General features: G+C 55.6%; 1 protein-coding gene across 7 annotated transcripts; it reads left to right on the forward strand.

Moving 5' to 3' along the window:
* The first annotated feature begins 474 nt into the window (after positions 1-474).
* Positions 475-16812, forward strand: FLOT2 (flotillin 2). Of its 7 annotated transcripts, none has more exons than XM_041725801.1 (12): positions 475-670; positions 4004-4075; positions 6493-6574; positions 12016-12106; positions 13111-13234; positions 13630-13748; positions 13858-13971; positions 14073-14192; positions 14276-14490; positions 14892-15075; positions 15361-15510; positions 15589-16812. In XM_041725801.1, exons 1-12 carry the CDS (start codon positions 622-624, stop codon positions 15625-15627), a joined length of 1359 nt encoding a protein of 452 aa, XP_041581735.1. In that variant the 5' UTR covers positions 475-621; the 3' UTR covers positions 15628-16812. The 7 variants fall into 7 exon arrangements, with proteins under 7 accessions (XP_041581735.1, XP_041581737.1, XP_041581736.1 ...); XM_041725800.1 differs by lacking the exons at positions 475-670; positions 12016-12106 and adding exons at positions 2495-2642; positions 9755-9845; XM_041725799.1 differs by lacking the exon at positions 475-670 and adding an exon at positions 2500-2642.
* The last annotated feature ends 370 nt before the right edge of the window (positions 16813-17182 follow it).

Below are 17182 nucleotides of genomic sequence, written 5' to 3' on the forward strand. Positions count from 1 at the left end.
AATAGCCATAATCCCAGATTCAGGGGTGGGGGATAAATGCGCCAGCATTGCTTCTGAGGAATTTAAATTTGGTATTACCAGTCCCCACGATCAGCTCTGGGTGAGGGCCGGGAAGGTGGTCATTTGATGGAGTGCAAGTTGCGAATTCCTGAACTGGGCCCTTGCAACCTTGTAGCCAGGTAGTTCAATGGCCCTCTTTGCCAAGGCGGGATTCGGCTGCGGAGTGAAGGGACTCGCCCAAGGTCTCGCGTCTCCCCGCCGGCAAGGGCAGGGGCGATGTGACTCCGGGCCGACGGTGCAGGGTGGGTGCGGGGAGGAGAGGCAGGTCCGGGCGCTCGTTACGGGGCGGCCCGGGGTGGGGGGGTCAGGGGGCGTCCTCCCGGGGCGCGGGGGGCTGGGCCCCAGGAAATAAAGCGTGTTGACTGCCTCGCCTCGCGCTCGCTGCCGCCGCTCTCGCCGCCGGCCCCGCCCTCCGCCGCCACACTTCCGGCGGGGCTGCGACCGCGGAGGGGCGCGGGCGGGCGGCCGCTGGGGGTGGCGGGATAGGCTGGGCGCGGCCGCCAGTGCGCTCGGCGCCGTCAGGTCCCTGCGGTCCCGCGGGCCCTCTGCCCCGCCGGCGCCATGGGCAATTGCCACACGGTGGGGCCCAACGAGGCGCTGGTGGTCTCAGGTGAGAGGGAGGTGGGGCCCGCGCGCCGGCGCTGGGGGGTGTTGGGGTGCGCGCGCTGCGCCCTCCAAGTGGTCGAGGAGGGGGCTCGGGGCGGGGGCGGGGCTGCGGAGCAAGCCGGGACGGGCTAGGCCAGGGGAGGGCGCGGAGGGCAGTGCGGGGAGTGGGGCGCCGGCGCTGGGCCTGAGAACCTTGCAGGGGGAGCCCCCGTTCTCACGCCTGCCGCGCCCTCAGGACGCCCCCTCCCCCTGCGTGTGTTCTTGTGTTTATTCCCTCCTTTCTCTGCCCCCTCCCTGGGCACAGTCTCCTCTCCCCTACTCCACCGTGGCCTAGGGGGGTCCTGAACTGGGGGCGGGGCGGGGGGGGGCGGGCGGCCGTGGTTCCCAGAACACAGCGGTCTGGCTGGATTCCAGCGCCCGGGCCTCGGGTTCGGTCTCGCAGTTTGGAGGGTAGGTGCCTGCCTGGGGAGGGGCCCCGGGACCGGGATCCTTGGGCTCCCGTTAATTCTGAGCAGGTTGGGGCTTGCTGGGGTTTCCTGGCACTGCCCGCCCCGGAGATGCGGGTGCGGCCTCTACAGGTTGAGAAATTGGGCTCTGGGCTGTGTCGCCGATTGCAAAATGCTACAGGCTCCAGAATTTCTGGGAGCTTCCGCGGGGGCTTGCGGAGGACTGCTGAATTGGGAAAGGGAGAGATATCTTTGCCTTCAGGCTGCTTTTTAAATTGTGTATTTGGGTACCTTGAAAGGTGGCTGAAGCGTTTGAAGCCACCAGCGTGTGCAACACCTAGCTCACAGGTGCCGGGGAGGGGCGTTGCTTCCTGACAGCTTAGAGGCCCAGAGCTGCAGGAATCCTTCAGGTCTTCCCACCATTGCCAATTTCCAGCCTGTGTACCAGTTGTTAGGGTTGGCCGCAGAAGCGGGGGTGGGGGGGGGGGGTGGGGGGGGGTGGGGGCTGGGGGGGGGGTGGACTAGACCAGGGTTTGTAGCTGTGCCTTGGGGAGGTGTGACAAATCTGTTGGGAACTTTTACCCCAGAACATGGCCTCTGGCTCAGTTTGCATCTCAAAATCAGTCTGTCCACCGCAACTGGAAATCTCCACTCTTCCTGACCAGGACCCTGGTCTGTGAAGGAGAGCAGATAAGACCAGAAGTGGCCTTGGGGTTAGGAGGGAGACACACTCACCCCCCCCACCCCACCCCACCCCCGTCAGAGAACACTGACACCAGACTTGCACCCATCTCCCAGGCCGCAGTCCTAAAGAGTACTTTTTGAACCTGAATCTGCACCGCTCTTTGTTTCTCTTGTGGAATTTCTCTCTGGAAGCCCAGACCCTGGGCTGAGGAGACGAAGGCTCCAGTCCTGTCCTTGTGGAGAGCTTTGAGACTGAGGAGTGAGAGCAACACCTGACGTGGGCTACTCTGTACCTTCCACTTGCTGGAAACCTGGTTTTCTGGCCAGAGGCCAGTGCAGTGCTAGCTTCAAAGCTGTTTTAGAGGTGGGGAGAAGAGGCTGTGCTGAGAATTGAGGGTGGAGTCAAGGAAGAATGGGGGAGAGGAGGGGAGGATAGTGCCCAGCATAACAGTACCTGGGGATTTGAGATGATCCAGCAAGGATGCAGCTCTCTCCTACAGAAGTCCCAGCAGAGCAGAGCAGTCACTCCCAGCCCCGCCCCCACCTGGCTGCTTAAGCCTCATCCAAAGTCTGGAGGCCGAATTTGGGAAGGATGCTTTTTTTTTTTTTTAATTTTTATTTATTTATGATAGTCACACACAGAGAGAGAGAGGCAGAGACCTAGGCAGAGGGAGAAGCAGGCTCCATGCACCGGGAGCCCGACGTGGGATTCGATCCTGGGTCTCCAGGATTGTGCCCTGGGCCAAAGGCAGGCGCCAAACCGCTGCGCCACCCAGGGATCCCTGGGAAGGATGCTGATACATCTCTGGTCATCTTCTCCACCTGAAAAGGCTGGAAAATTTTCAGGTTGTCGTACCTCCCTCCTTCACTCTGTAATATAAAACCTTTTTTCTCAGTTTCTATTGTCAGGAATTTAAAAGGGGAATCCAAACACTGTACACTTTTCTCTCATCTCTACAATAGGGTCAGATGTTCTTAACCTGGGGTTTGAGGGTAGAGTTTAGAGGTCTGTGCATTTGGATAGGGAGAGACGTGCATTTTTATTGTCACTGACCTTAATCAAAATTTAGCATTTCTTCATATTGTAAATGTCATCCACAACCCGTGATAGTATCAGTAGGTATTTTCCTACCACACCACAGTTTTTGCATTGTACCTTCAAAATCATTCATGCTAATCGGGATTTTGAAGTTAAGCTAGTTATTAAATCTACCACTAGATCTTATTATTTAATGTTTTACTGTATGACACATATTATCATGTATTACGTATCATGCATTTGGTTATTTTGATACTTTGGCAACTTTCAAGATAATCCATTTCTTATATATTTTATGCATTTACGAACATTCCAGCATTGCTGGACTACTAAAGGGGATTGTGGCTCAAAAAAGGCTGAATCCCCTCCCCCCCTTGTATGGTTGTCTGGAGGAGTGAGAAGGTAAAAGAAGGCAGGAAGGAGGGCAGTATTTCTGAGGAGGAAAAGAGCCCATGCTGGATCTGGAGGGGCTGAGAGTGGGGCAGAGGTTATCGTGGGATGTTTTATGATTCTTCAGTGTGGGTGAAGACAGGGCAAAGGAAAGTAAGCTGTGTTAGAAAAGGTGAGATAAAATTAGGAGAAACTTCTGGGTCTAAAAAGAGTGAGAGCAAGGGAGGTCAAGGAAGGGGCACCTAAGTGTTCTCTTTGGGGAGTGGTGCTCAGACAGCATGACCAGAAATTGGGAAAAGATGCCTTCCAGGGGAGGCGGCTGCTGGGGGTGGGGCAGGCTGGCCAACCCAGCTTCCTGTTGTTGCTACCCCTGGGAACCTGGCCATGTGTCCTTGGCCAAATCCCAGCTTAAGCGGTGACAGCCTCCTCCCAAGGTCAAAGACTAAGTTAAAGATAAAGGGTGGTCACCCCCTTCCCCACTCACCTCCCTTCCCACCACTACTTCCCCTGTCCCTAGCACATGGAGAAGTTCCCTGGAGCTGGCCGGAGGCTGCTAGGCCCCAGTCCTCACCAGGCCAGAGTGACCCTTTCAGTTTCTGTGGATCCCAAGATGGCTTAGGTTTCAGATTGACTGCTTGCCCCTAGAGGCCTCCTTACCCCACTCCCCAGGGCAGAGCAGCCTGCAATAGCTTCCCTTGAGCCTATAGCCCTGTGGGCCAGTATTTCCACCACTGAGAACTGGACTGATCTCCTCTTCCCACCCCTACTCATACCGCAGGGCTGCTCTTTGCTCCTGGACTTCTGGAGGGTCTCCTTGTGACCGGGTACAGCGGCAGGCCCCGGGGACCAGGTGGGCAGCTGAGTGAGCCTTCTCTGATACCAGCTATCTACGCTGCCAGAGGCCCTGCACTCCTGGAGCCCCATTCTTTCACCTCCACCTGTGCAGAGCTCCTCTCTGTTCCCTGTTTTCTCTGGGGTTTTTTGTTGTTGTTGTTTTGTTTTTTAATTTTATTTATTTATTTGAGAGACAGCACGGGAGCAGGGGGAACAGCAGAGGGAGAGGGAGAAGCAGACTCCCCACTGAGCAAGGAGCCCGACACGGGGCTCAGTCCCAGGACCCCGAGACTGTGACCCGAGCCGAAAGCAGACACTTAAACCAGCTGAGCCACCCAAATACCCCAGCCCCATTCTCTCTGTTGTCTCTTTTTCCCTTGTTGGCTTCACCACCCACTCAGACCTGGACTCCAGAGCTGCACTGATATGGTAGCCATTAGCCACTTAAATTTAAAGTAATTAAATTATAAAATCAGTTCTTCAGTCACACCAGCCAAATTTCAAGTCTTAGTAAGCTAAGCACATGTGGCTAGTGGCTGCCATATTACACAATGCATCTATAGGTCATTTCCCCCCTCACAGAAAATTCTCTTGGACAAGATCTCTCTGGAACTTACTCTCTGACATCAGTCATCATGCCTTGTCTAGGTCACTGCAAAAGGCTCCTGCCTAATCTCCTAGACCTCCCCACCCTCATCTTCCTTGTGCAAAGTGGTGTTTCTAAAATGTAGATATAATTTTGTTGCTCCCCAGCTTCAGTCTCTGTGTGATTCCCCCATCACACACGCACCACACACGCACACACACAGCTTCTTGACCTGATACCTGAAACACCCTATGATCTGCCCTCTCTGCTGTGGGTCCTCAGAGACACTGTGACCCAGCTACATGAAACTACCCCTAACCCTCAGCTTTTGGGGGCACACACTCTAAGGCTTTCCTGAAAACTCAAGTTTGTGAATACAGAAAATGACGACACCCATTGGCTTTTTCCCAAATCACATTTCCTTTGAATCATCTATTTCCTGTGCATTTTTTTTTTTTTTTTGCACTGCAAAGAAACTGCCCCTCTAGCTTTTACTAAACTTTTCTTGAACTTGATGAATAATTTTGGCATTCGCAGGACAGTTCACAACAAGAATTTCAAGAATTGGAGGCGCCTGGGTGGCTCAGATGGTTAAGTGTCTGCCTACAGCTCTGGTCATGATCTCCAGGTCCTGGAATTGAACCCCACATGGGGCTCCTGCTCAGCCTCAGCGGGGGAGTCTGCTGCTCCCTCTCCTCTACCCCTTCCCCTGCTTATGTGCTCTCTCTTTCTCTCAAATGAATAAATTTAAAAATCTTAAAAAAAAAAAAAAAGAATTTCAGGAATTGGTTTTTCTCATTTCTGCATAGACAGTATGCCGGACATTTCTATAGTTGGGGCCAGATGCAACATTCTGTTAAGTTTATAGTTTTCAGGCACCACTTCCTTTTGAAACCTTCTCCCTTTGTCTCTACTTCTTCCGTGGGCACCACAGGCTGGCCTTTTTTTGAGGCCTTGTCTTCTCCATTCACTCTCCTGCCCAGGGGTACAAAGTCACCCTGAAGCCCTGGGAATAGAGAACCAGCCTTCCTGAGATGTGTCTGCTGGGCATGAGCAAGGATCCCATCTTGGCTCCAAGATTCCTCCCTCCCATCAGCTTCCCAATACCCCTCATCCCTTCATCCCCCTGTGTTCCCCTTCTGCCTGCACATGCCCTGATAAGAGGGAAATCATACAGTAGTATGGTTATCTCAGGAAAATTTCCCATATACTTCAAGATGGGAACTGTAGCTTCATTTCTGAATCCCTAGCACAGAAACCTATTCTGCTTATTTGCTAAATGAATGGTTGAATGAAAGATGGAAGTTTTTCCTGCTCACTCCTGCCCACTGACTACTTCTGTTCTCTGAAAGCACATTCAGAACCATTCATTGGATGTCCTCCTTTTTTTTTTTTCCTAGGATGTCCTCCTTTTTTTTTTTTTTTAATTATTATTTTTTTTAATTTTTATTTTTTTTATTTTTATTTTTTATTTATTTATGATAGTCACAGAGAGAGAGAAAGAGAGGCAGAGACACAAGCAGAGGGAGAAGCAGGCTCCATGCACCGGGAGCCTGACGTGGGATTCAATCCCGGGTCTCCAGGATCGCGCCCTGGGCCAAAGGCAGGCGCCAAACCGCTGTGCCACCCAGGGATCCCGGATGTCCTCCTTTTTATGTAAATTACCCATCCACCGAACTAGATTCCCAGGGCTTAAGAGCTCTCTCTCATTTCTGTGCAAGCTCAGCACCCATTCAATGGGAGTTGTCAAGTGTCAGAGCGAGTAGAGCCAAAATTGCTGTTGGAGGGATGCAGGGCAGACAAACCCAAGAACTGACTGACCAGCAGTGGTTTGTTTTGCTCTCCAGGGGGCTGTTGTGGCTCTGACTATAAACAGTACGTGTTTGGCGGTTGGGCCTGGGCCTGGTGGTGTATCTCCGACACTCAGAGGTAAGGGCTCAGGGCCCCCCGGGAACCTGGTGTCCAAGTGGGCAAGGGAGAAAAGGATTTCCAGGCTTCCCCCTCTTCACCCCACAGTCAGCTGGAGCATCCACCACTTGCCACATTCCATCCTGGGCGGTGGGGCCTCCTAAAAAGCAGGTGAGATGGGTGGCACAGGGGTCCACGGGGCCCATTTGGGCACCATCTCCTTAGTAGGGATGCTTTTTTCCACTGGAGACATCACTTGTGTCCCAGAGAATTCGAGGTTATGCCCACGCAGAATCCTCATTCCCTAAGTCTCCCTCGGTTATTCACGAAACCTGCCTGGATTATCCTCCCTGTGGAGACCCACAGAGGCTGCAGAGATCTACCCACCCACACCCGCCCTCGCCTGCGCAAGCCCGGACAATGCAGGCAATGGCTGAAGAGCAGAGAATGGATCCACGGTCTGAAGCAGCTCTATGGCTCCATGGCAGTAGCTGCTTACAGACAGGGGGAGGGGAGCTAAGGAATGGGTGCTGGGCCAGGCAAAACAGATCAGGACCTCTTCAGTCAGTCTGGAAGGATTCGCCAGGGGAAGGGACATTTCAGCGGGCTCTCCTGGGAGCCCCCCTAGGACCCTCAGCACCCCCAGCAGGCCCAGACTTGGCCCGGGCCTCTCCTGCCTCCCTCACTGCTCACCAAAGAGGAGATGAAGCATGCCAGCCACTCTTCCACCATCACCCCCTTCCTGACTAGGCCCAGATCCTTCCAGGCCAGGACCCAGGCAACAGGGGTAGCCGAACTGGGAAGGTGTGAGAGGGGAAGTGGTGGTCACCCCAAAGGGAAGCAGTGGGGAAAAGCCCTGTGGCCTGCACCAAGCTGCCAGTGCTTGGGACCCCAGGGAAGCCAAGGGTGTCAGCTAGGGTCAGGGGCATGGGAAGGAGGTCCACTTTTTAACCTCACTGATATCGCAGTCACCCCCTCTTCTCTTTCCTCACTTTGCTCTACCTGAATAGAGGGATCCTGTGGGACTGTTAGGGCCCAAGGCCAAAAGTGTCAGAGAGTAACCAATACTGGTCACAACTTCCTCTCAGGAGGTTGCTAGGCCCTCTTGAGTATACCAGTTGGCCTGTTAGAAGCCATGGGGTGCCCTTTCCAGAGGCACTGCCACCCCACCCACAGGACATGCAGTCCTGTGATCACAGAGTATCTTGTCCAAATATCTTGACACACAGCTGGGCCTGAGGGTTTACAGCTAAGCCAGACACTTGTCCTGCATAAGCCTCCACCACTAGGGCAAGATCCCTGCAGCCCTTTTTCTACCTTCTTGGCACCCCCTCCTGCTTCTTGCTGCAGGAAGCAGAGCTCCAAGACGGGGCCGAGCTTCTCTGACAGCAGGTTTGCAAGTAAGGAGTGGAGGGCTTGGGACCTCATCCTAGGAAACTGGTCTCACAAACCCAGGCTTAGCATTCTCCCTCTGGTCCCACTTGCTGGGGAGTCTGAGCCTGTAGATCTTGCCCTTCGTGGGCCCTGTTTCTGAGGGAAGCCCCTTCCCCAACCCCTGGCTTATATGAAGGACGTCTCTACAAGCTGGGGCTTATATTTCCCTAGGCCGGCAGGAGCCTCTCCGGTCAAAGTAGAGGCTTTTTTTTTTTTTTCTTTAATTTTATTTATTCATGAGAGACACAGAGAGGGGCAGAGACACAGGCAGAGGGAGAAGCAGGCTCCCTACAGGGAGCCCGATATGGGACTCGATCCTGGGACTCCTGGATCAGCCCCTGGGCTACAGGCGGCGCTAAACCACTGAGCCACCCAGGGATCCCAAAGTAGAGGCTTTTAATCCAGCCTGAATTCCAAGCCTCCCTTTCCACAGCCACCCTCCATGTGCCCCACCTCCACTGTCAGCCATTCCTCTCCAGGCTCAATGAAGTCCCTCCTGCTGCACTTTGCTGCCATGTCCTGTACCATCCTGAGGCCCTCACGTGGCAGCTCTCTCCCTTACCTGAGTGAATCCTCCACCTCTGGCATCTGAGCTGCAGCCTCCTGTCTTCCCTCCTTCCTTCCCTCCCTCTCTCCTCTCTCCCTCTCGCCTCTTTCCCCAGAAGAGAGCTTGGTGGGTTCCTGTCTGAGCCAGGCATAGAGTCCTCTCAACCCAAGAGTGCTAGTATTAGGGGCTTGATTGAAGGCAGCCTTTGCATGTCTGCATGGCCAGAGCCCCTCTGACAGGTAAGGGCAGGGCTCCTCATGGCCTACTGCTCCCATCCCCTGGTCCACCTGCGTCTGCTCCTTTGTCCTCAGCCACTGCCCTCCCTTACTCTGGTCTCAGGAAACGTCCCACACTGCGCACAGCCTAGCTTCTGCCCAGCCACCCTGCACACACACATCCCGCACCACTCACACACATGTGCTGCACTAGGGAGGGTCGGCTGGGATGGGCTGAGCAGCTACACAGGGCACTTTGCTTTTTTTGCCATAATTCTCTGCCTCTGCCCAGTTTTGGAAATTCCAAAGTGAACTATTCCATCACCTCCCAGTTGTCCCTGTGAGTATCCTGGCAGGGACACACTTCCTCCTTCAGCCTCCCTTGACACTTAGCCCTCCAAATCAGAAAATCCCAGCGTTTGTTGTTGTTTTTTTGTTTTTTGTTTTTTGTTTTTTTTTGGGGGGGTGGGGGGTGCTTTCCTGGACCAAAATTGCCTTCTTAGTGATATATAGCACAAACCCAAGCAGGATTAAGTATTTGCCGTGGCTCATTAATCCCCAGCATGGCATCTCCTGCCCAATTTCTGGAAACACAGGTTTGCCTGTGTTTAGAAGGTAGAGCTAAGGCTGAGTCTCCCAGACTGTGCCAGAACTGTCCTGGGAAAGTGAGGTGGTGGGCCACCTGGGCACCCAGCTCACAGGCCTTCCCATCTCAGGTCATAGGCCCAGGGCATCAGCAGGCTTTTCCCCCAGCCCAGCAGCTCCTCCCAGGCGGGTATGGGGGCTAGGGAAGATATTCAGAGGCCTCAGGCCAGCAAGGGGGTTTCCTATGTCCCCCTACAGTCCTAGGCCGAGCTGGCAGGAGAAGGCTAGAGTACGAAGAGCAGCCTCCCCTGCCCCCAGGCATCAGGCATCATTGCTTGTCTGGTAACCACTGTGTGTGTTTGCTGTGTCCCCTCCTACCCCTCCTGTCCCTACCTCTCCCTCCCCCTGGCTGCTCCTCAGACTGTCTCTGGAGGTTATGACCATCCTGTGTCGCTGTGAGAATATTGAGACGTCGGAGGGGGTCCCGCTATTCGTAACAGGGGTTGCACAGGTAATAACCCACCTGCTTCCTCCTCTGTGTCTAACCTTCTCTCTTCCTGCCCTGCGGGGCCTGGCAGGCAGGAACTGGATGGACTCTCCTCCTGAGAGTGTGCCTCCCTCCCCTCTGCTCCCAGCTGTGCTGCTCTGGGTACCAGGATGGACCCCTATAGATCCCCAGCTCCCTTGCCCTCACCCACTGGGGCTGCTAGTGGGGAAAGAGCAAGGGATTCTGGAAGCTCTGCCCAAGTCTGCCAGTGGGTGTCCTTGGATGCCTAAGGGTAAGTTGAGGCAGGAGACACAGTGCCCTATGTGCCAGAACTAGGCTGTCTGGGTAGAGAGGGTTCAGTCCAGCCACTCCAGGCACTGTGGAGCTCTCTTGCCAGCCCGACCTGTCCGTGCTGACATGTCAAGCCCTAGCACTCCTCCTCACAAGGCCAGAGACAGGTACCCTGAAAAATTCTGTTCTACTAGCACCTTGGCCTCCTCTGATCTCTTTGACAGGCCTTAGCAAAATGAGTCCTGGCTTTTCCCTGCCCCTAATTTTTGTGCAAAAGCCTTTGAGGAAATCTCTTATCATTAGTTTTAGTTTCCTTACGTGTAAAATTGGGAATCCTGTCCTCTCTGTGCTTTGTAGGTATATGGGAAAGGCAGGTAAAGAAAGATGAGGACTCTGGGATTTTTGGAAAAGAAGTGCTGCAGAGGGGCACCTGGGTGATTCAGTCAGCTGAGTGTCTGACTCTTGATCTCAGCTCAGCTCTTGATCTCGGGGTCCTAAGTTCAAGCCCAGGTTAGGCTGTACACTGGGCATAGCACCTACTAAAAAGAAGAAGAAGAAGTGCCAGAGAAAGCCAAGCTTTATCGTGAATCCAGTCTCACTTGGAAAAGCTAGTGACCGTTGATGTCTCACTCTTCGTTGCCATGTGGCTGTAGCCAGTGAAACCCTCTCCCGAGCTGGGGTGTTTGGTGCCTCCCAGCTCTCTCCTTGTGCTGTGCAGGCATTCACCTTCATTGCTTCACTTATCAGCTCTCTCTTGAGCTCCTTCCCAGTTCCTGCCACTGTGGATGCTGCATTGAACATCAGAAGGCCCCTGCCCCCTCAGAGCCTTCATTCTGTGTCCTCAGACTGGAAGAGCCCTAACCATCATCTTACCCATTCCCTTCACTTGTATGAAATTACCCTTCAGGCTTCTCAGGCAAAACCCTAGACCACCTCTCTCTTCCTCACCTATCCTGCTGGCTCCACTCAGGAAGGGAACCGTCCTCACCTCATCCACTCCTTGTAGCCTCAGGTGGGCAGGCTTCAGCACAGAGGCCTGAGCAGCTCAGAGCACCTTGCAGGGAACGGGTAGAGTCCTGGCCTCCCTCCACCTCTAGCTAAAGCAACCCCACTCCCTCTCCAAACTGCTACCTAGTTGGAACAACTGCAAATGCCCACATCCCTTTTAAGCTAGGTGATGTGGACCCTTGAGATTGTCTGGGCCAGGAAGCCCTAGTGTGACCTCAGCCCTTATTCCCTACTTGAGCCACCTGGGCCCAACCCCAGAGGATAGGCTTCAGGTCAAACCTGATGCCAGGTGAAGGGACTGAACAGGACTTCCCTGGCAGGAGGCCGACACAGGATCACCTCCATCTTGGTCCAGCATCTTGGTCTAGCATACTCCTAGCATACCTAGCTAGTAGGCAGAGGTTTCTGGGCAGCCTCCCAGGGCATCTTGGGGTACTGAGCAGACCTGGTGAACAGGTGAAGGCCCCTGAGGGATGTTCACATGGCACCTATGGACAACCTGCACAGCACAGCCTGGAGTACCAGCACTTACATGTCATTCCCAGGACACACACACATCCACACCCTCACACCCCCCACACACACAGCTACACCTGGACCCTCCCCACTGACCCAACCTCCCACTACCACTTCTCTACTTCTTTCCCCGTGCTGCAAGCCAGGCTGATCTGAGCAAAAGACATGTGTGCCATGGGTAGCACATTGCACCCACACTGCTCTGCCTTCCCACCCATCTTTTCACATACTCCTGACTACAGCCCCTCAAAGCATCCTCCCCACCCTCTGCAGCAGGATCCCTGGCCTGTCCCAGCTGGAGCAGTGAGATATTGGACTCTCCCCACACCCCAGACCCTGGGCCCCCAGACCCATGCCCCTGTTTTGCATTTCTTGGCAGGATTTCCCTAGAGATTATGACGTTGCAGCCCCGCTGCGAGGACGTAGAGACGGCCGAGGGGGTAGCTTTAACTGTGACGGGTGTCGCCCAGGTATAGTAACTCAGCAGCCCCGCGCATGTCCGTTGAGCTGCCTCGTCCTTGTGCTGGGGTGTGGGGGGAGGAGGAGAGGACAGCAGCCAGGGGCAGTCTCTCTCCAGTGCCCCCGCCCCCAGCCCCCTTCCAAGAGAGGGTCATCACCACTGGAACATGCTCACTCGGCCCCTTGGCTACTCAGCAGGACTAACAGACACCCCTTCTCTCCTCAGCGGGCCCACGAGGGACAGGACCAGTGCTGAGGGCTCCTGTCTCACTAACCCCACCCTATTCTTTGCAGGTGTTGGAAGGGCCATGTCCCAGAATCCAGGCCTTCCCTATTCTCTGGGTAGGGGGTCTAAAAGGGTGGGGACCAGAGGGCAAGGCCACACGAGGCAGAGGAGCTCTCTTGGAGGTTGCTTAGTATTCTATTCCCAGCTCGGGGTCTGAGTGAGGGGCTTCCCACTCTAGACTTCACAGGGCAGCAAGGTGCAACCGAGTTAATAGGCCTCTGGTGAGGGAGTGGTTGGTTTAGGACTTCGGGAAGGAAAGGCCAGAAGACACCCCACCTCAGTGACGTCCCCCTGGACCTGTCTCCTGCCCTGTCTAGGCGACCTTCCCTAGTCTGTATATCTGTGTCCCTATTGCTCATTCTCCTTTTCACCCTCTCTGCCTCTCAGCTTGCAGGTCTCCTACCTGTGGGGAGCCTACAGGTGGGGGTGGGGGGGGAGTTGGCTAATGAGGGAACAGTGAGTGGGCTGAGGGGTGGGGAGATGAGCCCCAAGCAGAAAGGCCATGTCTAGGCCTGAGGCTGCCATTGAAGATAAAATGTGTCAGTGTAAGAATTCCTTGTATGCTCTCCCCACTAGAGGCCTCAGCCAGACTACCCCCTCCTGGCCCCTAGGCCTCCCGGTCTGAACAAGGAGGGGAGGGGCACAGCCACCATCCTCCACTCCTCTGGGTCTGGGGCCTCCACCTGCCCCCCTCCAGCCTGGTTCAGGCACCTCTGTGACCACTGGCAGGTGAAGATCATGACGGAGAAGGAGCTCCTGGCAGTGGCCTGTGAGCAGTTTCTGGGCAAGAACGTGCAGGACATTAAGAACGTCGTCCTGCAGACCCTGGAGGGGCACCTGCGCTCCATCCTCGGTAAGGCCCCGCCCTGCCCCCAGACACCTGTGCTGCCTTTGAGGAACCTCACAGGCTCTCCAAACCCAGGCCAGGGAGGGGCCCAGGGCATGGCAGTCCCACCAAGACTCTCTTTCAAAACTTCAGGGACCTGAGGGAAAGGGAATGCATTGGTATGGGGGGCAGGGGCTGCCAGTCTGATCAGGCACCTGGGATTGCTTGGGACACTTGTCCTCATCCAGCCTGGGCTCTGCAGGAGGTGACTCAGTGTCAAATGCTGTGAAGAAGAAACCCCAGGAAGACCCAGCTCAGACTGTACAACGTGTGCAAACACTCAGACCGCTACTTGCATGCCTCTTCCCTGTCCCAGTGGGCTGGGCCGCCAGGAAGCCAGCCTGTGATTGCTCTGTCCCCAGGAACCCTGACCGTGGAGCAGATTTATCAGGACCGGGACCAGTTTGCCAAGCTGGTGCGGGAGGTGGCGGCTCCTGACGTCGGCCGCATGGGCATTGAGATCCTCAGCTTTACCATTAAGGTGACATGCAATGGGAAGGCTGCAGCCCACTTCCCCACATGCCCCTCTGGGTGCTTGGCACTTTTGTGCCTATTACAACTCCCAAGGATGACTCCCCCTTCCCTCCCAGGACGTGTATGACAAAGTGGACTACCTGAGCTCCTTGGGCAAGACGCAGACCGCTGTGGTACAGAGAGATGCCGACATTGGGGTGGCCGAGGCCGAGCGAGATGCAGGCATCAGGGTACACCAGCTTTCCTTCCTGCCACTGGGGCCAGGATTCTCAGGGGCGGCAGGGCCCTGGTTGCCTGGGGGGCCCTCAGCACCTGCCCTTGTTGTTGCCAGGAAGCGGAGTGCAAGAAGGAGATGCTAGATGTGAAGTTCATGGCAGACACCAAGATTGCCGACTCCAAGCGAGCCTTTGAGCTACAGAAGTCAGCTTTCAGTGAGGAAGTCAACATCAAGGTGAGGCGCCATCAGGTATCCCAGGTTGGGGCTTAGGGGCCTGGCAGCCAGCCTCTAATGTCCTACCCATCCTCCTGCCACAGACCGCCGAGGCCCAGCTGGCCTATGAGTTGCAAGGGGCCCGGGAGCAGCAGAAGATCCGGCAGGAAGAGATTGAGATCGAGGTTGTACAGCGCAAGAAGCAGATTGCAGTGGAGGCACAAGAGATCCTTCGCACGGACAAGGAACTCATTGCCACGGTGCGCCGTCCTGCCGAGGCTGAGGCCCACCGCATCCAGCAGATCGCCGAGGGTGAAAAGTGAGCACCTTGGCTGTGGCGGGATGGGAAGTAGTCAAGCTCCCCTGTCGTCCACACACACCATCAGCTTTCCCAGTCCCAGCTTGGAAGCCACTTCTCCCTGTGCCTGCTTTCTGACTGTGGATTAGAAGTGACCTGCCTCCCCTGTGGGAATGGTGCTGGGAAGACTAAATGAGATAAAGGGGGCTCCAGGGCCTAGTATGGTACTTGGCTCAGTGGGCATACTGGCTAGCACCCTCTCCCCTTTTCATCCAGTAACCAGTGGCCTTCCCCTGGCCAAAGCCAGAAGGCCAGGGTAGCTAGCTCCCTTCCTAGGTTCCCCACCCCGACACCCATCAGGGCAGAGGGCTTGAGAGGCCCTGGCACTTGGCACTGATCCTGCTCGGCCTGAATTCCTGCAGGGTGAAGCAGGTCCTCTTAGCACAGGCAGAGGCCGAGAAAATCCGCAAAATCGGTGAGGCGGAGGCAGCAGTCATCGAGGCGATGGGCAAAGCAGAGGCCGAGCGAATGAAGCTCAAGGCTGAGGCCTACCAGAAATACGGGGATGCAGCCAAGATGGCACTGGTGCTGGAGGCCCTGCCCCAGGTGAGGCCCCCCCGCCCTGGGGTGGGTCTGAGGGGGCCTTGTCAGGAGCACAGCCACAGGCTGGCCAGAAGCATTGAATGCAGAAGTACTCAGCAGCAGGGCAGGAACCCTACAACAGGCACAGGCTCACCTGGCCCACTGGGTCCCCCTGACCATGGCTTTCAAATAAGAGCCACCCAAGCTGCGTTGGGGTTGGGTGAGGTAGGAGAAGGTGGGAAAGATACCGGACAGGGCAGATGGACAGAGTCAGAGCATGCTCTTCTCCCACCCCACCCTGCCTCCTAGATTGCTGCCAAAATCGCTGCCCCACTGACCAAAGTCGATGAGATTGTGGTCCTCAGTGGGGACAATAGCAAGGTGACATCAGAAGTAAACCGACTACTGGCGGAGCTGCCTGCCTCTGTGCATGCCCTCACCGGCGTGGACCTATCCAAGGTGAGCGCCCAGCTAGCTGCATGTGGAGCCATCCCGGGCCCCAGAGCCGAGGCCTCATGGCGTCTCCCCTCCTTGCAGATACCCCTGATCAAGAAGGCCACCGGTGCACAGGCATGAAGGCCTGTACCCCTCTGCAGCCGTTTTACTACCACAGCGACAACGGGAGCGTTACTGACTCTGGTGCCTTATTTTGTAGGGACCAGAGGTGCTGCGTGTTCAGGCCCTCTCTGGCTGTCTTCCCTTCTCTCCTGTCTCTGACCATCTCCTTTCCTCTTTTTCCTTCCCACACCTTTACTTCCACTGCCACACTCATCAGGTCTGTCTCCCCCACCTCGTGTCCACCTCTGTACATCTCTTCCTTCATCTATCTGTCTCTGTCTTTGCTCCCCCCCTACACATCATGTAGTTTAGGCTGAAGTCGTTTATTATAATCACTGTCTGTGGGGGGTAGTAGCCCTGCTGCTCCTCAGAATCCTGGTGCCTTGAAGTGCTCTGTGCATCGTCCATCCTCCCTGTGGCCCTTGCCAAAACTCGGCATGGGTGCAGAGGGTCTGGGTAGGATGGCCGCCCTCTCCTCTCCTGGCCTGGTCTTCCTGGCCCTACCCCAGGAAGTCCCCAGCCTCTCCCATTCCGACCCCCGAGGCCTAGCTGGCCACTGCCCTCCCCAGCCCCAGGCCTGCTCTCATACCTTACCTCTCTCTCCCCACCTAGGGGCACAGGGGCAAGGCCTCCTGTCTATAGCAGCTCCCTCACTTTACTACTGCCTTAGGAGGCCCCTGCTTGTGCTCAGGGAAGTCCCCTTCATGGACATGTCCCTACTAGGTGGAGTAGGGCTTGTTCCCAACTCTGTTAAGCCTTCCTGGGATCTGGGTCTAGCTCTGTTGGGGACTGGAAGGTGTGTAGACCCTCTTCCTACTAGGGCTGCGCTATCCTGGACATTGGGCTAGGCCCTTCCAGTGGTTAGGGCTGTGCCAACCATGTACAGAATTGAGTGCTGTAGACTGGCCAGACTCCATACCCCTTATGCCATCTTTCCTTCTGACCAGAGTGATAGGGTTCCAGCCATGGGGAAGCAGTCCAGTCCTCTGTCTCCTTGCACTAGCGGAGACAGAAGAGCCCAGGGCCCAAGCATCCTGGCAGGGATGCTGTGGGTGTCCGTTGGTTCCAGTCTCCCACTTCTGGCTCTGCCCCAGCCTGTGTAGCTGTTCCTGCATGTGGATGCTGCATGTCAGGTCTGGGGCTTGGATGCTGCACTGCCCCGCTGCCTGTCCCTTCTAGTAAAATAAAGATCTGTTACGCCTATGCCCTGTATTGTGTCTTCTGTGAAGGGGGAGACTAGAAAGCAAGGACTAACTGGGTCCCTTACCCATATGCCCATTCTTCCTAAAGGCTACACTTTGTCTGTTCTTCCCCATGACAGCCACTGGGGGGCATCAGCACACTGGCGGTGTCCCCAGTACTGCCCCTGGGGCTGGGAGGCCACTGGCCCAGGTGTTCCTCCCAGATGAGAGCCTTGGGAGACCTGGCTCCTTTGTAGACAGAAGATGGGGGAGCTGCCGGATTCACCACACTTCTTTGCTGGTCCTCAGCCCCACTCGGTAATGAAGCCCATTTGTCAGGCTTAAGAGCATGAACTCTGAGGTCAGACTGCTATCACGTGTGTGATCTTGAG

Source organism: Vulpes lagopus, chromosome 12, assembly GCF_018345385.1.
Source record: "Vulpes lagopus strain Blue_001 chromosome 12, ASM1834538v1, whole genome shotgun sequence".
NCBI classification, from domain to species: domain Eukaryota; kingdom Metazoa; phylum Chordata; class Mammalia; order Carnivora; family Canidae; genus Vulpes; species Vulpes lagopus.

Excerpts from the sequence above, each read along its gene's own strand:
- FLOT2 (XM_041725800.1), top strand. The coding sequence starts at position 2,588 with ATGCTGATACATCTCTGGTCATCTTCTCCACCTGAAAAGGCTGGAAAA. Across the intron at positions 13,749-13,857 it reads TCCTCAGCTTTACCATTAAG|GACGTGTATGACAAAGTGGA; the intron begins GTGACATGCAAT and ends CTTCCCTCCCAG. Across the intron at positions 13,972-14,072 it reads AGCGAGATGCAGGCATCAGG|GAAGCGGAGTGCAAGAAGGA; the intron begins GTACACCAGCTT and ends TGTTGTTGCCAG.